Below are 24,575 nucleotides of genomic sequence, written 5' to 3'. Positions count from 1 at the left end.
TCTCCAAAGCACCTGAGGGTAGAAGAAGAAGCAACGGGTGGAAACTAATCAAGGAGAGAAGCAACTTAGCATTAAGGAGAAATTTCCTGAGAGTTAGAACAATGAATCAATGGAACAACTTGCCTCCAGAAGTTGTGAATGCCCCAACACTGGAAGTCTTTAAGAAGATGTTGGATGACCATTTGTCTGAAGTGGTGTAGGGTTTCCTGCCTGAGCAGAGGGTGTGACTAGAAGACCTTTAAAGTCTCTTCCAACCAGTGGTGGGTTCTGGATCCCATCGCAACTGGTATGCTGCGACGGGGTTGGGTGTTCACCATGTGCACATGGGCTGCACATGCATGTGCACCCACCACCTGCGATGCTCCAGCTGCTCGACAGAGCATTGCGCAGGCCCCGTACGCTCCGTGCGCATGCGAAAATGGCCAGGTTGGGTCAAATCCAGGTAAGGAGAGCGGGCAGGCAATTGGGCAAATGGTACCTGGTGTTCCCCGCAGGCACTGGTACACTCATACCAGGGTGTACCGGACGTAACCCATCACTGCTTCCAACTCTTCTATTCTCTTCTATTCCATTCCATTCCATTTTATGCTTGCTTTCTTGAATCTGATCATTATTTCTGGGGTGCCATGACAATTGGCACAGCTGGTTGGCAAGCTAATTGCTTTTTTGGGAGATGAGTCCCTTCATAAGACACCTCAAAGTGTACCTGCAAAGTTGCAGCATTGCTGACAATACTCTGTTATTTAGATAATTGGCAAAAGCAGATTGGTTGCAGAAGTAGGTTGACATGATGGGATAAATAGACTAGCAGAGAATAAGAGGCCTTGTCAAGTAGTCTTGTCATGCTAACTGGCTAACTCAAGTGGTGGCCAACTGAGGAGCAAACAATGGCACCTGTGATGGTGTCATCATGGGTACCTAGGTCAGTGCTGGGATGCAAGTACTAACAGTGGCATTTACTTAAGGAGAGAATCAGGTGTAATATTAATAGCAATTCAGGAATTAGTAGAAAAGCCACTGAATGTACCAAGGACATCAAAAGACCATATAGTGATTTGGAACCCACTGATGTGATTCATTCGTTTGAAGTACGTCCCTCCTTCAGTTCATTAATCTCTTCACTTTGACACTTCAATCAGTTTCATCAAGTCCAAACATTTTTTTTGAAGAATGGCACAACCCTTTGGTTTTAATTCTGTAATGCTTTGCATGTACTGAAGTGCATACCAATTGTTTTCTCTATGCCAATAAATAATATAGAAATAAAATGAAACATAAAAAATACAAATAACATTTGTCTGTGTGTTTGCTTATGTGTGTGGGTGTAAATCTATACAGACAGATCAATTCAATTATTAGACATCCTCCTCATTTGAAATATTTGTTTATATATTTTTCTTGTTAAATAAGGATGAAAAAGTTTATAACTGTTTACAACCCCGTTAGTAAAGTCAAGTAAGTTTATTACAGTTTTTAACTGATGGACCCATTATGTAAGACAGGGGTGTCAAACCCACGGCCCACGGGCCAGATGCGTCATGCGCTGGCCACGTCCAACCCGTTTTAGCAAAGGGGGAAAAGTTGCAATACGTCACGTGATGACAATTTGATGCCATGAGTTTGATATCCCTGATGTAAGAGGAGGGAAATTTATCAGTTTTTTTTTCTCTTCAGCATCCAGTCAGAGTGATTTTTTTTTAATATTTAATGTTGGAAGTTTGTGTCATTTTTTTTCTTTTTTCTTTTTTTGCTATTGTTTTGTTACTGTTGGATGTATGTTTTTTTGTTTTGTTTCTGTTTTGTATTTTATTCTTATTGATAAAACATAATAACTATATACATTCTATATACATCGTCCCTTTGGAACGAACTCCCCGCAGAGATTCGGACCCTCACCTCTCTCCAGGCTTTCCGTAAAGCCGTTAAAACCTGGCTGTGCCGGCAGGCCTGGGGTTGATGAGTTCCCTTCCCCTCTCGAATCGTGTGACTGTTGATTGTCTTTTAAACCTTCTTTGTTGTATTCCTTCGTGCTTACCTCCCCCCCCCCCTTGGGTTTGTTAGCCGCCCTGAGTCTCTCAGGGAATAGGGTGGCATATAAATAAAATAAACCTTCAAACCTTCAAACCTTCATTAACATAAGAGATAGAAAAAAAGATAGAAAGACAGATAGACAGAGATATATGTATGTATAGATAGATAGATAGATAGATAGATAGATAGATAGATAGATAGATAGATAGATAGATAGATAGATAGATATAATGATATTGGGTGATGCTTCCATACATCTGAGGTACTAAAGTGTGGGAAACAATATTTAGAAGTATGATGAGAAGGCAAATGATTTGGTGCAAGAAAGATATTATTAACCAGCAGGATTCCAAGGTCCCCAATGTACTGAAACATAAACTGTCTTTTCAGAGAAAAATGTCTCAATGAATAAACAAATCAATACTCTTATTTTGATTGAATTACATTTTGTTCAGTCCTTGAGAATCAATAGACTCATTCAGCAGTTATTAAAAAACAGAAAAGCGTTCCATTCAAGTCATGAAGAAGCTGATCTCCCTATGCTTGGCTAACACAAGTTCAGAACACTCTGAGGAAATTTAGAAACCAACTTGTTAATACTTTTTCATGAATTTGCTTTTTCTCTTTTTGCCGTCTTGACAGAGGCTCTATAATTCAAAATATCGCTTTTTGCACCTATAACAGCTGGCAAAATGTGGTCTGAACAAAATTCTCAGGAGCAAAGCAATCATTTCATCTTTGCTTACTTGGAATTGTAGAATATAAAATTTTGGTATAATATATACTGTAAATAAGTTTTAAATCTCCAACATTCGAAATGGCACAGAGGATATGAAAATTGAAGTTTTTTTCAGCCACAAAACCCAATGAATGACTTTATATACTAGTCACAGTATCTTTTTAAAAAAATATTTAAAACTTACTTCAAAACATTGAAGGAACCAAATAAATACATAAAAGGAAAAAAGGAGAAATATTAAAAACATAGTGGATAGAAAAGAAAATCTCAGTAAATAAACAAGAATTTACAATTGTTGTAATATTTAAAATTCATCATTTGTTTAAATAACAAACTGAATATGAGTAACCACTCATATCATCTTAATAAATATTTGTAAATCACTAGAAAATCATATTAATACTTATTTAGATATCCTCACTATTTAGCATTATTTATAAAAAAAAAAGTGCACATGACCTTGTTGAAAAGAAAAGAAAAATGAATAAATGGTAAAGAAGAATCAATAAAAACAATTTAAATTCTAAATTACATTCTAATCTGCTTGACTGGTGATTATATCAAATGTTAAAATTGTTTCATCTTTACATTGAATATTTCTTCCATAAAAACCATAATCTAAATGTTTGAAATTGATTTGTTGGGTGATATGTCATATATCGGGAAGCTCTGCTTGCTTAAATTTAGTCAGACCATTAATTTAGCCATTCCAGCATATTTTTCAAGTTTGTTTTCTGACTTTGATATTGTCAACAAGTTACAAATTCACTTAATATTTGTCTCTGCTACCTATTAAATTCTTTAAATGCCGAGTCTCAATATATTTATTCCAAACTATACATGAGAATGGAAATTAATAATTTGCATATATATGATAAGCTTAAGAACAAATGAGAAGTTTTTTCCCCACTTGGGACAATGAAAAGCAACTTAGAGGTGTCTAAGAATCAGTATAACAAAATCATTTCTCTTAAAGCTGTTTCTCTCTGTTCCTACAAAGTCCTTTTCGCAGAAAAGCAAATTAAAGAGAAGTATTTTTTTTCAAGAACTTGACTACCTAATAGTGTATAGTCTGGTTGTCAAGAAACAAATTTATTTATTTATTATTTTATTTATTTATTTGTCTTGTATGCTGCCCATTCCCGGAGGACTCCGGGCGGCTCACAAAAGACAAGGGAAAGGGGGAAATGAGACAAAGACAACATATTAAAAACAAAACCAACATTCACAATTTCTGTGGAGGTAGATGCTTCTCAGACCCCCCCCAGCCTGCTGGAACAGCCAGGACTTGGTGGCTTTGCGGAAGGCCGGGAGGGTAGTAAGGGTCCGGATCTCAACAGGGAGCTTGTTCCAGAGGGCCAGAGCTGCAACAGAGAAGGCTCTCCCCCGGGGAGTCACCAGCCGACATTGGCTGGCAGATGGAATCCAGAGGAGACCTAACCTGTGAGATCTAATTGGTCTGAGAGAGGTAATCGGCAGGAGGCGGTCTCTCAGGTACCCAGGTCTGATGCCATGTAGGGCTTTATAGGTAGCGACCAGCACCTTGAAGCGGATTCGGAGACTAATAGGTAGCCAGTGCAGCTCGCGGAGGATAGGTGTAATGTGGGTGTATCTTGGTGCACCCACAATCGCTCGTGCGGCTGCATTCTGGACTAATTGGAGTCTTCGAACACTTTTCAAGGGCAGCCCCATCTTTTTCCTTTTCCTGCTTTAACAGAAATTCATTTTATACGCACACAAAAAGGCAAACAAGTGAGATGCTCAGTGTAAACATGTAGTCCAAATGCCTGAATACAAAGCACTGGTATAGTATGGGACTCCCAATACAAGTTTACTTGTTTGAACTAATTATTTTTATCCAGCAATTCAAAATATCTTCATCTCTTCTATCCTATTAGTGTCTAGTATTCCCATTATCTGATTGCTAAGGCAAGTGTATCCATATTTTTACTGAAGTTTTTCAGGAATCTGAACTTAGAAAGGGCCAAGGCCTTTTTCATCTAGATGGTAATAACAGCCAAGATGAAACATTATGACCCACGGTGATGCAGTGGTTAGAGTGCAGTACTGCAGGCTGCTTCTGCTGATCACTGGCTCCCAGCAGTTTGGCAGATCGAATCTCACCAGGCTCAAGGTTGACTTAGCTTCCATCCTTCCGAGGTTAGTAAAATGAGGACCCAGATTGTTGCGGGCAATATGCTAACTCTGTAAAACTGCTTAGAAAGGCTATAAAGCACTATCAAGTCTAAGCGCTATTACTATTACTTGGACTTAAGATCTCAGCTGCTCATAGATAAGGGCTTGAACAACAGCTGTCTTCCTGAATGATAACTTACTCTGTACTGTTTGTGCAAATAAAATCTCTAGCGCCTTGGTTCTGCTGAATCTATCACATGTCTTCTGTGTGTAATTCAGCCCTAGTTGGCTAATTCGGTGTCCTCAGTAAGGCCAAAGCACTTTTATAGAGGACCAGCCTCAGATGAACCATTAAGCAAAGGTTTAATATTTAGGGCACCAATGGAACCACAACTATCATTCTGTTAATTTTCATCGTTGCACTTAGTTTTACTGGGTTTTAATATCCTGTCAGTCAATATGTCAGTCAAGCAATGGAAAGAGAGAAGGGTTTCATAGTTGAGCTGTGCTTATGGCATCAGTTAATTTGGCCCTGTAGAGTATATTATCTTCAAATTCTACAGACATAAGAGAGTTCTGCTAGATCTCACTAAACACCCAGAAAATACTCATTCAGTCCCCAGTATATGAGAAAGAATAATTTGCCTTGTCATGATCTTGCAAGAAAAATAGCCAGAGAAAGCTGTGAATCTACTGTGACTTTTGTTATATTGGTACATTAGCTTAAAAACAAAAACCTAACAGTTACAGGATGCAAGTACTGGCCTTACTAGAATCCACAAAATTGTGAATTAATCAGTTTTATTCAATTCTTATTCAGGAATGCACTTTGTAATCCCCAAAGGGAGAAAAAGGGCAATGTAATGTTTTAATTTTAGAATTGTAGGAAACAAATTCCAATAGCTGGTTTCCGTTTGTCATAACATAATACATTCTAAGAATAGGATTTGAAGGATTAATGCATTGTTGTCTGTATTTCATGTGTATTTTCATGTGTATTCTGGTTTTTAAAGACTCGAGCCTGAGGTAAATTCAACTCAACTTTATTGCAGGAACGAACAGAACACGAACAAACAACACAGCCCGCCTGACAGCTATTTATACTTGACACTGTCAGGCGGGTAGCCAATTGGAGGCTTGTGTTTTTCCCGCCAGCCGGCAGGCGCGCCAAAGCCAATCAGAGACCTCGGGCTCTGGCTGCAGCTGCCAATCACGTCAGGAGGACGCAATACTGGTTCTACAAAAAGACTCTTTGATTTTGCCTATAATAGAAGGAAATCCTATTGTTTTCTTTGTTCTTTACAAAACCACATTCTCCTATTCAAGCAGCTGAGTATATCAGTGGCTACCCTACTTACTGGGGAAAAAGCACTGTTGCCTGTTAAGGCATAGCTTCTGGATATTCAATCCAACATCTGGGATATTTGAACATGCAAAGGCAATGCCAGAATGGAGCTAAAGCAGAGGTGGGCTTCAGCCAGTTTGGACCTGTTCAGGTGAACCAGTTGTTAAGATTCTGTGCAGTTTGGCAAACTGGCAAATCCCACCACTGGCTGGAGTCACCCACTCCACCTTGTCATTCCTCATCTTGCCGGCTTGCCCAGCATAGTTGCTGTCTGGCTGCCTCATTTGCCTCGACCACATGGTCTCTGTGGGCCAGCCAGCTTGCCTGTCTTCACCGTGGCTGCATCCCACATAGCACTCTCCACACAGCCCAGCTGAGCAGCCCTGATCTGCCTGGGTGAGCCTACGAGCAAGGCCCAAATCACAGCCTAGCTGAGTCCCACGTGGCCCAGCCAGCTCCCACGTGGCGCTCTCCTTGTGGCCAGCTGAGTGGCCATGATCTGCCTGGGTGAGCCTGCAAGCAAGGCCCAAACCCCGGCCTAGCTTCCTCTCATGTGACCTAGCCAGATTGCCTGCCTTCCATTGCAGCTACGACACAGCAGCCACGGCCAAGCTCTCTGCTTCAACTGCCTTCCTTCGCTGATCTCCGCTCCTCCTCACTTGCCTAGAATAGACTCAGACAGCTGCCTCAGCCTGCTCCAGCCTGTTCCAACAGCAGAAGCCTTGCGACAGAGGTAAGTGGGGCTCAGGGAAGCGGGGTTGGGAAGGGTGATCATCTCCAAAGCCTCTTGTTTCTCCCGCCACCTCCTATCCCTCTGCTCCAATAGTTTCTCTCCCTCTGCCCCCTACCACTTCTCAAGGCCTGAGACAAAGCACCTGGTCTGGGCACACAGCCCTCCACAATGGAGTCCTTCCAGGAGACTAAAGCCTTGGATGACCTGATCTGTCCTGAAGGCCTCGAGGAGTTCGACTTTCCCTGCACCTCTGCTGGCCTGAGTGCCCTGCCCTTCAGATCCCAATGGGGCAAGCACTTGGGAGGACGGATGAATGTCCTGGGGCTGCACACGAACACCGCAGTGGAGCAGCGGTGATCCCGGGTCATCCGTCCAAGAGTGATGTCTCCCCTGAGGGCTGCCTTCTGTTATTCTTACCTTTACGGGGAGCTGTGTGCTGGACCCATTGGGGTCTGGAGGCGCATGGAAGCTCTGAAAGGTAAGGCTAACACCAATGGCAGGGCAGAGAGACCTGCTGCACTTGGCCGAAGAGCCACCTCTTCACTTGCTTTTTGGGCCTGGTGCGCTTGGCTTCTGCAGGGCTTCCGGGCTATTGTCGCCCACTCACCTTAGCCCTCTGCCTCAGGTCCCACATTCTCCATGGGAGGATGCTGCAGATGGGTGGGCAGCTCTCAGGGGAGACGCCGCACTGGGGCCAAGACTGCTGCTCCACTGTGGTGCACACATGTAGCCCCGGGACATCTGCCCACCCTCCTGGAGTGCCACCACTGCCATCACTCGAGCGCTCACCTTCTGCCTTCCACCGCCACTTTCCATTGCTGCCGCTCTGAAACTCGCCTTCCGCCACCACTGCCCTGGAGCTCGCCTTTGGGATGGATCAGTTCGTCCAAGCCATGCTTTGCTTCCCAGGAAGGGCTCCATCATGGAAGGCTATATGCAGAGAACAGGTAGGTGCTTTTTCTTGGGCCTCCTGCCTCGCATGGGGCAGTGAGAAGAGGAAGTGTACAGTAAACAGCATTCAAAATATTCGTATGTGTATTTGTTGGAGGTAATGTTGTCAATTCAAGCCATAAATGTCTGAATAGCTTTGTATGTTATTAGTATGTTGCATATAACCCATTGGAAGATGGGCTATGTGAAAAAAAACATCCTGAACTTTTTACCATGACCAATAAAGGCATGTAAAAACAACAGCCAACCTTTCTTTTGAGAGTGTAAATCAACAGAGTCCAGCAACCACAAAGCTCTTAGATCTTATGAAAAGCTCTTTATCCTTGTGTAGCTGTTAAATCCCAATACTTTCATTTTTCATGCACAAACTACTTCATTACTCACTCATTCATTGGGCTGGGTGTGGCCTGGGCCAGTTGGGCTTCTAGTGTTTGTGCAAACACTAGCAGATAATTCTTACCTCATGTACTTTCCCACTAGTAAGATTAAATACAATCCAAGAACACAAGGCTTATTTTTATTAGATCCAACCAATATCGGTCTGACTCAGCATCTCATTTCCAATCTCATTAAGACAAATGCCTCTCCTTAGTAACATTTGCAGGGGAAGGCTTTCATCTCCTTTTTTATGGTGGCATATAGTATGAGAATTATGCTGCATCCATTAGTCTTTCCAACTAATAACTGACGTTAAGAAAGCCATCCTTTATTAATTTCCACAAGAGAGGTCATAAACAAATCTAAACTCTGCCCGCCTTGTGTAAGGCAATTCTCTTGAGCATTTTGCAAATTCTTTCAACTAGGTGGCCCTGGGTGATTCTGTGAACTGTCATTCTTCTACACTACAAAGCTCCATGTGAGTCTGATCTCCTACAGAAACTGTGGTAACATCTTGGTTTCTTTTCCACTGGCCCTGTTTTACCTGACAGAGAGTACTGGTTAAAAAATGGGAGTGGCCAAAAATAAGTACACTTTGGTTTTGAGTTTTATTATTTGTTTGGTAAATTTATATAGCCCCTCATCTCACTTTTTTTTTTTTGGACAATGTACAAAGTCAAAGCAGTGAGTTGACTGACAAGCTATGTTTTACAAATGGTGAAAAGGTAACCCCAGAGTTTCTACTGTTTCTAATGTTAGCCCCACAGCATTGGTTCTATTTGTGATCCCTAAAGACAAGGATTGGTGCAAACTGGTGGAAGCCCACTCCTGAGAGCTAGACTCTCCCCTTTAGTTATATATAAGTTTTGACTTAACTGTATTAGGTTATTGGTGTGGATCAGAGAAATAGCACATGTATTTTCCTGTCAAAGATGGAACTCCATACAAGTATCAGGATATATATGGTAGGTATTTTTAACCTACAATATGTGCCAAATGTCTGTTTCAAAAACATTTGAGAGTTCTCAATATCCTCGCGGTCCTTGTAACTGTAGAAATACACATATGTATCAAGAATGTATTCAGGTTGCAGGATAATATAAACTATATTTTATTCTTTATTGTATTTGAATTGTACAATGAGACTGGGCTGAAGGGAGAACATTTGCTTTTCATTTATTGGCTAAAAATGATGTAAGACGGCATCCAGTTATTTCACAATTCTGACACCCAATATTATGGTTTCAAATTCTAACACCCACAGCATTTTCTTCACAAATAGCATATAAGACATCTAATTCTCCATTTGTGTTTGGAAGGTTGCAAATATAACGTTCATCTGAAAGCTACTGACAAACTAAATTTGGCCTCTTATAGGAAATATTCCAAAGCAGTAATTGATATTTTCCAGATTCTTACAATCCCTCTACTGACATCTAGTGGACTTTAGAGGATCAAATACAAGTAGATATATAACAGCTTATGCTAGCAAATTATTATTTGTTAAATAATCCTCTACTTTCAAATATATTTTAACATATAATTACATTTTGACTGTAGTAAAAAGAGGGATATAAAATTAAAATCTCAATTAATTTGATAAACTATTATATTAAATGGGAACTTTCACAATAGTGCAATGTAGCCAAAATTAACAGGCAATTTAAGAGGCAATTTAAAAGCCAACAAGACCCAATTATGGCCAAGGGATGGGTCAACACATGAGGTGGCTCCATTATCAGCTTGCCTCCAGAAGTTGTGAATGCCCCAACAGTGGAAGTCTTTAAGAAGATGTTGGATAGCCATTTGTCTGAAATGGTATAGGTTTCCTGCCTAGGCAGGGGGTTGGACTAGAAGACCTCCAAGGTCCCTTCCAACTCAGCTATTGTATTGTATTGCATTGCATTATCATTAGCACCCCTTCATCTCTTTTTTTTTTAGTTCTGCTTTCATAGTTTTTCAAACAAGTATTATTATATAATGGTTTTAAAGTAATGATTGTTTTACATTAATAGGAATTGATTTATTGGATTATTGAATTGTTGTACACAACCCAGTGTCATTTTCTATGAGATGGGCATCCATATAAATTTGATTAATAAATAAATAAATGGTGAAGAATTATTTTTGAGAGGTAAGAGAATCTGGCCTACTCGGAGCATTAAGAGTTTTCTTGTCAAAACAATGGCACTTCATATCTTGTCATTAAAGCTAAATGGCTAGGTTTGCTAAAGGTTATGTGAGCCCTAGATCTCCAGTTCTGATCCAGTTTTTAAGCAGCTCCACTGACTTGAACGGGAGCTCCAATTAGGAGCTATTAGGATAGGATTCCATTCTATCTTGTTTTTATTGATTTTGTTGAATTTTAGAATATGCAAGAATCAAATAAGTTCAGGACCACTGATTCCCAAATGGTTTTAATCGCTAATATATTGTTAAGATTAATACCATTGAGAACATTATGAATAATAGGCTATAATTTTGTAATAATAAAAACAAATGCTTTATTTGTGAGAATATCGGATCTTAGGGACAAATAATAGGGTGCCACTATTTCAAGTGTAAAATTTGAAAAGCTATAGAGCAGGGGTAATCAACCTTTTTATACCTACTGCCCACTTTTGTATCTCTGTCACAATAATGGTGATTTATAAAGTAGGGAAGTCAATTTACTTTATAAAATTTATAAAGCAGAGTTACAGCAAACCCCTACCGCCCACCATGAAAGCTGGAACGCCCACTAGTGGGCGGTAGGGACCAGGTTGACTACCACCGCTATAGAGAATTCTTGCATAATTTGGAAAGAAGAATTGAACTACCGTGGATATTCTTGCATGACACCTAAAACACGTTTATTAACTCAGCAGCTGACATCCCAGAATCAACTGGGCGATCATTTTGGAAGAAAGGTTCTTGATTATATGGACACTTTATCCAAATTATTTTGCTTTGTCTCGGAATCAGGATTTCATCTAATGGGCTCTTCCTTTAGAATTCCACTAGCTTAAGGAAGCAACAGACAGAAAAAAACAGAGGAAAAGTGGTATCATTTTGTGTGTGTGTGTTTGTGTGTGTGTCTGTAAGAGAGAGAGAAAGAAATCAAGATGCTGGCCATAATCACATGATCAAAACATTTGCCCTTTCCAAATGTATCACACAGGCCATATCCTGGCAGGGTTGAAAATGTGATTACTCGGCACAAACCTCCATTATTTCCATAAACTATGAGAATTAATATGAGTATTTCATTGAAAAACTCAGTCATTGTTTGGGAGCATCCAAATAGCAAACAGATTGCTACAGATTTTTAGCTAAAGATAAAGGTAGTTTCACCTGTCCAGTTGTGTTTGACTCTAGGGGGCAGCATTCATTTCAGTTTCTTAGCTGAGGGAGCCAGCCATCTTTGGATGAAGACATTTCAATAGTGATGTAGCCAGCATATCTATACATCGAGGAGCACAGAACACTGTTACCTTTCCACCAAAGTGATACCTATTTATCTACTCGCATTTGCATGCTTTCCAACTGCTAGGTGGGCAGAAGCTGGGGCAAGTAATGGGGGATTATTCCATCATGTGGTGCTTAGGTCGGAAACCCGGGCTGTCATATTTCCAGCTGACAAGCTCAGCATCTTTAACCGCTGAACTATTGCCTCCCACCCACCCCCCCATTTTTACCTAAGACTTACAAATCATTAATTCAGACAACAGAAAGACCATTTCAAACATTTTACTAAATCAATTCACACAAATTCCAAATTGCAAATATAATTAAGGGCAATGGGGTATTTTTCTCCTTGGATTCATCATTAAGACATGAAATAAACACAAATTAAGATATGTAGCATGTTTTCTTTCTTTAAAAAGATGAGAAAGTAATGCCACCTGAAAAAAGCACCACAACACTGTTACAAAATAGGATCTGCCAGTTTCTTTCACAAATAAAAGACTATATACTTCTAACAACTTTCCAATCAATCCATAATTCATTAAAATAAAACTATAAAATCTCCTAAATTACACTAAATTCAGACAATGCCTGGAATACAGTGCATTAAACAGCAGTAATGTCAACTATCAGTGCCAACATAAAACATTTTTAAAAGTAAAAAAAAGCCCATCTTTTATTCCCTAGATGAATGAAATTTAAAATAAGGGGCTCTCTGTTTTACAATGAGGAATTTAAGGAGAGGAGCTGGGAGAAGAGGCAAGTATCATTTGCTTTCTAGACTTAGTTGGCATCTAACTTGGCCATTTCTTGCACGTAAATCCCTATACTCTCACTATCAAAGAGAACAAAATAGACTGTCTTGATTGAAGAGGACATTGTTGATACAAAATAGCTGGAAATGGCTTTCAGGATCAGCTGAGCTGCAGTCTGCTTTGGGAAACCATTCCTATTCAAAGAATTTTGGAGAGAAAAGATAATTACAATTTGTTTAATAAAAGTCAAAAGTGGCATAGATATCTCATTGTATGTTTCAAAAATGTGACAAAAACCTAATGGGGCTTGCAACAAAATGTAGTTTCCTAGTACCAAAGGCCCTATCAATGAATTTTATAATGACGTTTATAATGAATTCCTATATCTCTATGCTTGGGAGTATGTGCACTGAAATCGCTGAAACCCACACACCCACAGAGACATGAGCTGTGCATCTTACTGACGTTTGAAGGAGGAATATATGGGATGAGTTTCAAAAGGAAATAAGGGAGAGCCTGGTTCTTTTTTCACTTATCTGAAGAGCAGAGACAACACAAATGGCAGCCTTTTCCTTCCTATCTTCTCTTTGTAGACCTGTTTCTTAAACCACCATGGCTTATAAAGTAGCCATTGCTAATAACCAAACATAAGCTACAGAAAAGCTTGGGAAACCTAGACTTAATTCTACTTAGGCAGCAATATATAATCAGTGGATCCCTGGAAATTTTATGATCAACGCCCCTTGCAAACCTACTCCAAATGTTCTGAATGAATTGTAATCTTTAATGTGACAGAAGGGGAAAATATTCCAAACTAAATTTTAATTAACTGTATTTAATGTCATGTTAAATTGAACATGTGTGAAACAAATTGTTATTATTTTGCTTTATTTATTTTGAGGGTTACGGAATCTACAGTATGTCATTTATCCTCTTGGCCTAAAATGTTGTGTGCCGTTATGCTACAGTAATGTTGAGCCTATGGTTGGAAACAACTCAGGTACGTTTTTGCATATTTTCAGGAAATCCCTGAAGGAGTGATTGCAAATCTTAAGGAACAAGCAGTGGAGAAAGAGGATTTTTGAGCAATTCCAATACGAATAGTTGAAAAGGCAAGCTTTAAAAGGACTTTGAAGATACATTGAAGTCTACATTTAAACAACAGTACTTATTGCTTTGGAGAAGAGTATATAGAACTTTGAACTTTTAAAATGCCATTCTACAAATTTGGTTTTGCTGAAATTAGACATTGTAGAACATCTGGCATAACGATTATAGATTGCACATTGTGCCTCCTCCCCCCTTCCCTCTTTTCTTGAAATACATACACTTATAATGAATCACTCCATGTAAATTCATGTTTTATCCATAAAATTGGACAGAACTGTTTATACAGACTTAACGAGTAATGTCTGGTTGACAGATGTCTGTCCTGGAACAGCTGTGTACATGTGTTGGGACTGGGAAAAATGCTGCTCTTAAAAAACATTTTTATGTTTTAAGATTTTTATTTACCATTCTTCAGATTTGTTGAACTGAACTGACAAGATGAGTATGCTATTCTTTAAAGGGACACATTTTCATTTGGAATGTAAATCCAGTTCAATACCATTTAAACTCCCCTCTATATACATACACAGCCCCACACAAGAGAACTTAATCAAATAGTAAATATTTTTTTTCATGCTGTAATTAATATTTAAAATATTAATACATTCCTCTTCCTGGTCATTTGGGACAATTTCTTATAATATAACACTTTCAGGGATATGAGAGAGAGAGAGAGATTAACTGAATTCATCAAGAAAACATAATATTGTTTGATAGATATTTTACCTGCAAAAATGTTTTTCATAATATTGGCTCTTCTAACTGCACTGTTTCCTAAAACTTAATCATTCTAGCCATGGCTAAAATGTTACCAAGGTGATAGGTGTGACCTCACTAGACATTGTAGACAGAAATGAATGGCATCATTATGGTTTGCACTGCTAAAGATAAAAAAGGCACTGCTGACTCACCCAGCTTAAGTATTTGTCTCACTAAGTGGCCGTTCAAAAGCATGGCGAAGCAAAAAGTCAATATTAAAAAGTAGCATATAGTAAGCTGTAACATATAAACTGCAAGCTTTTAATCGTTTTGCAACGTTGCATTCACTGAGATACAGAAGCCACTATAAGGGATCATCATAGCTATGGCACATTTGTATGGATTTAGGTTTTATAGAAAACAAAAGTATTTTTTAGCTCTACGTTTGGAAATTATAAGGACTTCATCCTAAATCAACAGAAGGAAATGGGGGCTTAATATGTTTAGGAGTAGTTAGCAATAAGAAGCAATCAGAACCGTCAGAGATCATATTGACAAATCATGGTTTGCTGAATTTTATAGTTAAGTAATTGATCATGCTCAAACACAATCCTTGGATTATAAACCACAATTTTGCCAAGCCACAAAAAACAATCACTTTCTTGCCTAGCATGTTGTGTGAATATAGTTTTGAGGGGCAAACTGGGTGAATTCTAGGTTTACCTGCCACTTCCAATGGAAGGAAATGCAATTGACTTCAACTTCTTTTCATCTGCCAGTGCTAAGCAGTTTTTCACTGTCTTTTCCAACAACTCATCACATTTGTCTGAACCCCAACTGGGGCTGTTGCAGTGGATGACAAATTTTGCAGGCAATCCATGTCCTGAACTGACAACAGCTGGTTGAGGAAAAAAAATAAGAGTGTGTTTAACATTTTGGAAAATACTATTGGAACAGTATAATTCAGCAATGGCGGATACCTATAGTTCTTTACTCCAATGATCACCCATACTACACACTGAATGTGACTATATTTATGCCTGGTGATAAATTTGGTCATAACATTAAATTATAATTTGATGCTGGGGAGGGGTGGGGGAATATGCCCTGTACTTATACTCTTTGGTCGTATTCACATGAGTTAGATCAATTGTGAAATACAAATTCACATAGAGTTTCCCCTCAAATGGTATAATGCTTACCATTAACATATAGGTAATGCTGTATAAGTAAGCTCTACTCACTTAGTTTTTAATTTTTGATTACTTAGGATTCTATACTCCTTCAATCATTCACACTCCCACATGCAGTTGACTTGCATAGGATTACCCTGTTTCCCGAAAATAAGACCTCCCCGAATAATAAACCCAATCGAGCTTTTGAGTGCATGCGCTAAAATAAGCCCTCCCCAAAAATATTGCAACACAGCAGCAGCCATGAGGTGACCACACTCGCCGCCTCCTGCACCTCCCCCCCCAAAAAAGACGCTTTCCCATGGAGGGCCAAGTGCTTATTTCGAGAGGTCAAAAGAAAATAAAACCCTGTCTTATTTCCTGGGAAACATGGTATATGCCTCTAATTCTTTTTAACTTTACAAATATACTAGTTTGAATTAATGCATACGCTAGTAGTGATTTAAAATTGAATGTATGCATAGTTTATTTTCTTTCCCCCCATTTTTCTTGTTTTTATTATTTTCAATGTAGTGTTAACGCCTTCTTATAAACCCAGGTCTGAAGGCCTTTTTGACACACTCCACATCAATGACATGCTGAGGACATTCTGGCTATTTAAAAGAATCCCAGCTAAACTGAACTACCATCTATGGTACACATAGGTAAAACGTTCCCCATTTCCCAAGGATTTAAACTGCACCTCCTGCTGTGTCCAATGGGCCGTTCTTTTTGCGAAGTTCAACAACAGCCTCCAGGAATTCTTTTCCACCCCGCTTCTCCAATGTGCTTCCTGTGCAAGAACAGAGTAGTGACTGTTCCACATCCAACACAGCATTTATCACTTCAGGTGGCTACACATCACAGATTTTTCTGAGCAAAAAACGGGGGTGGGGTGGGGGACTGCAAAGTAAGATCTAAACCTTTGAGGACTGGTCCATAAGTAACAATTCCCTCTTGATCTTCCCTCTTTTTAAAAAAATTCGCCCTCCCACGAGATTTATCCCGATGCAATTTGCAGTGCCAACCAGCAGGGCAGCAACATTTCATGCTGCTGCTTCCATAGAACCAACAGTAGACATGCCTTCCAGAGAATGGGCCAATGCAATGAGACTTGACTGTTGTACCAACGCTTTCCCATGGAGGGAAAGGTCCCCCTTTCTGTTACAGACTGCTTTAAAGACAAAGTTGCCATAAGAAGAACTTGAAACTCACCTCATCTTCATCCCTGACCCCAACAGGTGGCCCCCGGGAGTGTAACAGTCTTGTGAGTGCAACTGGCTGCTTTACTTGACAACTGCCCGGCTTGTTGAACCACCTTTAACCAAGAGGAAGAGCCTCAGAAATAAGGAGATTCTCTAGGGTACCCCCATTCAACCTCCTCTGAATTGCTTCACTACAGCTACGGTAGTGTAACAAATGCTGCTCGAGTTAGGAAGGGAGCTGCATCATTTCCATTATGGGCTGAGGTTTGCGCAAAGGCAGTCCATCGTGAACTGGTTTAGATCTTATTTTGCAGCTTTGACTTTAATACAGAGGAAATAGAACGTAGCTGGAAAAGGTTCATTCCTAATGAGGCACCCAAATCACATTGCATTTGTTCCAGGATTATACAAGGAGTGAGGCAAAGAAACAGTGACAGTGACACTGGATTAATTCTGGATTAAAGCAGTAACTTTGTAAATTGACCTCTGCAGCCTAATCATAAACATATTTACCTAGTAAGCAACTCAGGGCTTATTTCAAGAGAATTTGTGATGTTACATGGGAACAACACCTCAGGTTGCAACTTTTGCCAAATTCAGCAAAGCTTACTTCCAGGTAAACATGCGTAGGGTCAGGCTTTTGGTACTTTAGTACAATATTTCCAAAATGAATTCACTCAACTGGTACAGGGGAGGGGGCTGTAATTTCTAATGGAAGTCCACATATTATATGCCCGTTCAAAAATACTTGTTAACTTGGTAGTACATACTGAAGCCAAGTATCTAGAACTACTGGGAATCTATTACGCTTTACTTGATATCACAGCCTAATCTTTATTGGTTTTATTTTGGCTGGCTGGGGAATTCTGGAAGTCAACTGACAAGTTTGAAAAACACTGATATAATACATTCATATCCTGCCTTCCTTCTATTATGGGCCCATTCTACCATTAAGGAGGGTCCCAAGTGTTTTCTTCTCCAAACTTGGATGAGAGCCACACATCCTCAGCTCCTAGAAAACTGACGGAGCACCAAAATCAAGTAATTGAATGAAATGAATATAAACGACTCACATATTTTTAAACTATTAATTGTTAGCCTACGATCCCTAAGCTATGGCTCCTGACCCTTTTTGTTTTGTTTCTTTGCGCTACTTCTCTGTTCTACAGGAATTATACTGCAGAACCTCAGGTAGGAAACTCCAGATCAGCAGATTGACTCCAGAGTCACCTTACAGGTGAGATGGGCGGCAAATTTTTTAAATAAATAAATAATAAACAGGCTCTTGAGTTTCAAACAATTTTTGCAGTAGTAACAGCAAATAGAAATGAGGACTGTCTGTCATATGGTAAGTCATATGTTTTGCATGTAAAAGCTTCCATGCTTTTTCCCTAATATCTGAAAAGACAGAGAGACCTTAAGATATAGAATAGAATAGAGTTGGAAGGGATCTTGGAGGTCTTCCAGTCCAAACCCCTGCCTAGGCAGGAAACCCTACACCACATATGTAATGTGTGAAGCCTCTAACACTCATTGCACAGAACTCTAAATAAAATGGTCTGACTCAATCCAAGTTGACTCAGTTTCAGTAAATTTGACAGAAATGTTTCTGGGAACAGTGACCATTATTAGGAAGTGATCACACTGACTAGAAAGGAATGATGTAGTGTAAGTTCCTCAAAGCTGACTGAAAATACTACTTGAAAGATCCTATCTTGGCCAAATGCAAACATTCAGAAGAACCGGTTTTGAAAATCTGAAATGGTTTTAAAGAAAATATATATTTTACTTTTCTTTTGTTACTTTAAAATGGGAGACTGGAGGAATGTAGAGAGGGCTAATATCAATTTTCTAAGGCAATATTTATATACATGGTTTGCCAATTAAGGCTAGGCTGACAAAAATTTTAAAATTATCTTTCAAAAATCTTCCTGGATCTACATTTTCATAAGACTTTAAAATCTATGAGGTTTTTAAAATTGGTGAATACATAATTGTATTGCAGAAGCATTAACTGGTATTTAAGGAATGAAATGCTGACTCCATTTTACATTAGAACTGGGGAGGGATCTTTCTCTTTTCATCATGCTCTACAGCTTTCAGCTGAGTGGTTCTTTGCTCAACGTAAGCATAAATATATGTGAAACTCCCATAGAATGATGTCACTATTTCATGCTGTCAAAGCAGGCATTGGTATAATGGTGACAACAGCAGATGTCTATAAATTTTGTGAAATATTTCCCCAACATAGACTGCAGTTAGAAAGGTCTTTATAGAAATAAAAGTTAATCATTTGAAGCTAAGCATGTATGCACTTCTATTCTTTCTTCCAGCAGCCACAGGCATTTAGAAGACCAAATGTTACTGAATTAAACAATCCAGGTCTTCCTCTCCCAAATCAAATATTGATACTCAAACACATCTTGATATTTTTAGAAATGACAGGTTCTGCAAATCAAAATAAAGGACATATTGCAAATGTAAATTTTCCAGCAATTTCAATGGAAATAAGCACCATTAAGGTAGAATGGATCAAACCATTACTTTAAAATGTATATGGTTTCTGATCTATGATATTCCATGTGAGGTTCTGCACAAAACTTAGTTTTGGACATTTTTCCTGCATCCTTACAATATACGGGGGGGGGGGGGGGAGGAGGTGGCAACTGGTTATGGTAGCTTAATGAAAATTTACATGGTTCTCAAAACTGTAAATTTGTAACTAATAAACTATAGGGATAAAACTTTTCCAAATGTAACCAAAGTTATTTTCTTTGTATTGAAGAATCAGTTACCTACAGTACTTTACCACAGGGATTCTTTAAGAAAAACGTGTGTTTTGTGACATATATTGAGAATGTATATTTTATGATGGACTTAATGTTGGACTTTATTTACATCATTGAAATGGCATACCTGATTAGGTTGTCATATATTTTCTGAACTCAGGTATTAAAGCATTAGAATACCTGGTAGTAAATGCACCATGATCAGATTGCTAACATAGCTGATTTAAGGAGATTAAAGCTATTGGCATTCAAAAACTAATGTTATTATATCTTGATCTTACAGTGGTTCCTAGTATTTCTGGGAGGGAGGGCTTACATAATTGCAATTTGCTATGCTATGAATCCTTGCCTCCCAAATATCATTATTTTAATATTGACGGCCCCTTAATTTGATAATACATTTGAAGGCTGTCATTCCATACTTCCCACAGGACCATTACAGTATTAATAATTAATATTTGTGTCGGTTAATATCTATGTGTGGTCTTTAAGATGTCACATAATAAAACAATCAAAACTGGATTTAAGGTTGTGCAATTAGCATTCACTCAAAAAATTACTTTGGTGAGATGCTTCTGTTAAATGGTGCCTCTCTTAAGTGTTCCACATGTAATTAGTTTTCAGGGCAAGGAGGTCTCTTAAGTTACATGCTCAGAGACTTACTACACAATGAGGCAGAATCACTATGTCTATGTAACAGAGGTAAAGTTGAAACCTCCTAAAATTAATAAAGTAATTAGTAACTACAAAAACACACCTGAATTTTCTTGCCTTGTGCTTTTTCTAGAACTCCTTTTTTAATTAACAGTTTATTATAGAGAATTTTTGATTTCAGAGCGGTTTCATATAGGCACCAATCATGTCCAACCTTGCTTAAGTCGTCGTCCCCCCACCCCCCAAGTCTGGTCAAGGTTGTTTTGCATTGATCAAAGAGATTTTTTTCACTTAACCATTTGGAATTTGCTCTGGAATTGAAGTGGATTGCTGGAAGTGAGAAAAGAATGCAGCTCTGCAGAGCAGGGACAAGGTTGCTGCTGCTGATTGGTCATGCATACACACACAAAGTCTGCAGCACTGAACTCTCCATTACCTACTTCACCACCGGTGTAGAAGTCAGAATTTGTCGGGTGAACGACAGCATCACTGTCGATTGTGGCAATGTCAGCCTGAACAACTTGCAACTACAACAGGTAAACAAATGTGTATCAACCATGTTGGTCAAAGACCCAGAACAGGATCTACATTTATGTACATACCAACATCCTTCTTTATCCTACCTTTTGGGCTCCAAAATAAGTGTAATAAACCATCACAATAAAGCCTAAGAGTCTGTGTACAGGTGTGTGCTGAGAAAAGGGAGAATGAAAGGAGAAGGTAGAGAAACATCAAATACATAACTTTTAGTACTTGACCAATAGGTCAAAGACACTGCATTTCAGGAAGGAAGTATAAAGAACAGCTAGCATCTTCTTGGTTTTGCAGAACCTGTAAAAATGTAATCTTAAAAAACATGATGATAACACCATCCAATCTGGCTCATCAAATCTAACAAAGCAACTGTTTCTCCATTCTGATACACTATCTTTACAATATTCCTTGATTTTTATAAATATTCCCAACATGATCTTATTAATCATGTTGGGAATATTTTATGCATTAAGACCTACAGAAATCAATGTGTACTTTAACTCCCCAGAGGTTCTGGGAGCATTTTCAATTTGCAATGCTATTACTACTTGCTCAATGTGTAACCCCATTGAAAGGGGCAGATATCCTGAATGGCAGGTGGTATGGAATGAAATGAAACATGGCCTTTTGCTTTGACAGTCTTTTGGGCTCATTCTGGCTGAATAAGCAATGGCCATGTTATCCTGAGGCAAAATTCTTAAATTCTCCCTCTGAAACTAATAATAGGAAACAACTATATGACCGAGTGCTTGATCTTCGAAGGATGTGAATAATTTGCAAACAATATATTATAAGGTGCCTTAACTCTAGAGTTCCCAGAAGCAAACTTATGACTAAGGAACTATAGATTCAAGAATGAAAATATGTAGAGATTTCAGCATAATATTTGTTCTATAACTTCTAAATAAACAGAAACATAGGACTATATGGATTTCACCATAGTAGTTGTTCTTTTTAATGAGAAAAAAGTGGTAATTTCACAATTTATGTTCCAAAATATGATACTTTTAACTTTTAATTATTTGTGTTTAATTTTATCAAGCCTTTTCTAAGTTTATTTTTTAAGTTAAATTATATTTTACGTTAAATGTTAAAATAAAAATATTTTAACCCTATGTTCTGCAGCTTAATAAACATTAATGCATTTCAGAAAAATGTTTAAGTAGTTAACATTAATTTCACATCTTCATTAAAAGTTCAATCAGGATATACAGTAAAATGCACTTGATTAGCCTTGGCAATGAATGGGAGATGGCTGTTGTTTTTTTATTTAAAAAGGGAACAATATTTTGAAATGGAATGCTCCAACCATAGAATGCAATCTCTCGTTCAAGATGGTAAATGTGGTTGAAGAAGTTGTTCATAAAACACATAAATCAAGACAAACTACTATTTTCACTTTAGTCAACTCCCATATAATGTGCGAATTAAATACTATTCTCTCTCTTACCTTGTTCTCATATAAAAAAGAAATGTGTGTGCCTGATAACTTCTCTCTGATAAAATGATACTTAAAACTACAATTAACATAGATCCTTTTAACAATAATAAAAGCTATAACATAGCTGATAAAGACGGTTGCCTGGAGAAAAACTCCAGAAGGATCCGGTATTTATAGTGCAATCCTAACCAATTGCTTCTGTGAATGTAAATGTAAGAATTAAAAATTAAATTTAACTCTATGTTCTGCAGATTAATATAGGTGGGTAGCATTTCAGAAAAATATCTAAGAGTCTGTGTGCAGGTGTGTGCTGAGAAAAGGGAGAATGAAGGAGAAGGTAGAGTAATATCAAATACATAACTTTTAGTACTTCTGTGTATGCAGAAGCAATGCCCATTGTATTCAATTGAGTCTGTTCTCATGTAAGTCTTTGTAGGACTGCATCCTTAACTGCCTATGTCTATCCATTTCCGTCTTTAGCTAAAACAAGGAAATAGAAAACTGAAATCAGAATGGAGAAACTGCTTAGTCTGAAGCCAACTTGATATAGAGAGCTATTTCAGTCCTCACAGAATTTATATGCAAAATATTCCCAAGGGAACCAACAGTCACATCTGATTATTATGGAACAACATTTAAATGATTTTAGAGTTACTCAAAGAGTCATTTTCATGCAAGTAGTAGCTACACATATTAATAGTCTTTCCATTATGTATTTGAGTACTAAAGATTCACTCCTCTATCTTCTTACCTGTGTTAAGTCCCCGTGCAATCAAATGGGATTTGTATCCGAGGAACATGCATTGAGTTGCACGATAAAATATCAAATTTATTACATGAAAATAATCTGCAAATTCCATAATTTTCATGTGACTGTTAGTTATAGCCACCCATTCCCCATTTACCTAGATCATCTTTAAGGTCAATGTCAGCATTGGTGGGATTGATAATGGCCTCCACTTCGAAGCCGGCTAAATTACTGATTTCACTGTGAATTAGGTTCAGCTGAAAAGAAAAGCATGAGGTGGGAAATAACAACAGGACAGTTGGGAAATCACAGAGAAGCTGCAGTAAAAGTAAGCTTTGCAACATAGATGAGGATAGCATCTCTGAAGGCAAATGTGCAAAAATAAACAGCAGGTCATAAAGAAGTTGCTTATAAATAAACATAGAATATGTTTCAAACTCTAGACACTAACATGATTCTCCATATGGGAAGTCCAAATTTGACAGAAAATGGCTTAGTTTACAAATTGTAATGCCAGAGGGGGAAGGGACTGCAAAAACCCAAGGATGCTAAGTTGCTAGGAATTGCTACTACAACCTTGAGCTTCTTGCTTATGCAACCCAGGGGCATCTCTTGATCATAATAGCTGGAATTATGCACAGCATCCATTTAAACTGAAGTGAAAATAGCCTTCCTTCACATTGTTCATGTTTTATTTTTTGTGATTGGTAGAGAGATCATTTATGTTCAATTTTTTTGGCAGAGCACATGAGTACAACTAGGTAATTTTGAGTTAAACAGTAAAAGCATCTTAAAACTCAAGAGTAATTTCAGCTGAAGCCAGTAGGATGTAATACCCAGTAGATATGGGATGGACTGCATTGTAAATAATTCAGAGATGCCCTGAAAAGTTTGACTGTAGTACTTCCACTCTACAATTTTACTTATGAATTAAGATAAATGATATAAATATCCATTCCACCAGAGATATGGCAAATTATTTTATTCATTTTTAATATTTTCTGGGTTTTTTCATGTTCTGTTGTTTGAAACTTGTACTAAGATTGCCAAAAAAAAAAGTGCGGGAGAAATAGGAGAAGAAAAAAATCAGACTCATCTAAAAAGAAAATGAAATATTAATGAAGGAAGGGTTCATGCTGTTATATATATATATAATTCTTGCTGTCTTATAGCCTTAATGATTACTTTACTATTCCATTTGTAACTAAATGAAAGGCAAGATAGCAGACTTGCCTAAAGCAAAGTAAGCATGGAAATCCAGTCCTCTATTCCTGCTTTCTGAACTTCAGTTAAATCAACAAATGTTATGTCTGAATCAATCCATTGCTTATATTCCACTGTTTTCAAAACGCCACAAGTAATAAGCAGACACTGGAAGACAGCCTACTGTACAAATCCAGTAAGAGGAGGATCTTAATTTGAAAATAAATTTCCAATTATGCATTTAGACTCAATAAAAAAATACAGAGGGAAAGAAAATGTATTTAGCCTGTTGTATGTCTAGTGGAGAGTTTGCACACTTAAGCTTGTAAACAACAAATTGTATTTTGTGCAAAACAATTCTTTTCTCAAAGGAAATGTTTAGTGGATACACAACATTTCCCCGCTCTCTTCTGCCCCCCCCCCGCCCCCATTAAACAGCAGAACATTTGCCTGCTTGTTGAAAGGAGTTCTTTTGAATGGAAGCATGGCAGATGGCGACATTCTT

The 24,575-nt window shown here is 38.2% G+C and overlaps 1 protein-coding gene across 4 annotated transcripts in view; it reads right to left on the bottom strand.

Annotated features, from left to right (window-relative positions):
- Positions 1–12,027: 12,027 nt before the first annotated feature.
- The window catches only part of MACROH2A1 (macroH2A.1 histone), a 36,179-nt gene continuing 23,631 nt past the window's right edge, over positions 12,028–24,575 (bottom strand). For 2 of the 4 annotated variants that reach the window (XM_014063431.2, XM_014063429.2), the window contains exons 6-9: positions 23,025–23,124; positions 16,200–16,289; positions 15,048–15,222; positions 12,028–12,709 (exon numbers count right to left, since the gene is read on the bottom strand). In XM_014063431.2, the coding sequence (XP_013918906.1) occupies positions 12,544–12,709; positions 15,048–15,222; positions 16,200–16,289; positions 23,025–23,124 (531 nt within the window). In that variant the 3' untranslated portion in view covers positions 12,028–12,543. Of the gene's footprint in view, positions 12,710–15,047; positions 15,223–16,199; positions 16,290–20,580; positions 20,672–23,024; positions 23,125–24,575 lie in introns of all 4 variants that reach the window. The other 2 variants (XM_014063432.2, XM_087709520.1) reach the window with 1 other exon arrangement.

This window comes from Thamnophis sirtalis, unplaced genomic scaffold (assembly GCF_051295495.1).
Source record: "Thamnophis sirtalis isolate CommonGarterSnake01/CBP01778 unplaced genomic scaffold, rThaSir2_p1.2 scaffold_3, whole genome shotgun sequence".
In the NCBI taxonomy this organism is placed as follows: domain Eukaryota; kingdom Metazoa; phylum Chordata; class Lepidosauria; order Squamata; family Natricidae; genus Thamnophis; species Thamnophis sirtalis.
This window is presented reverse-complemented; position numbering and strand designations above follow the sequence as displayed.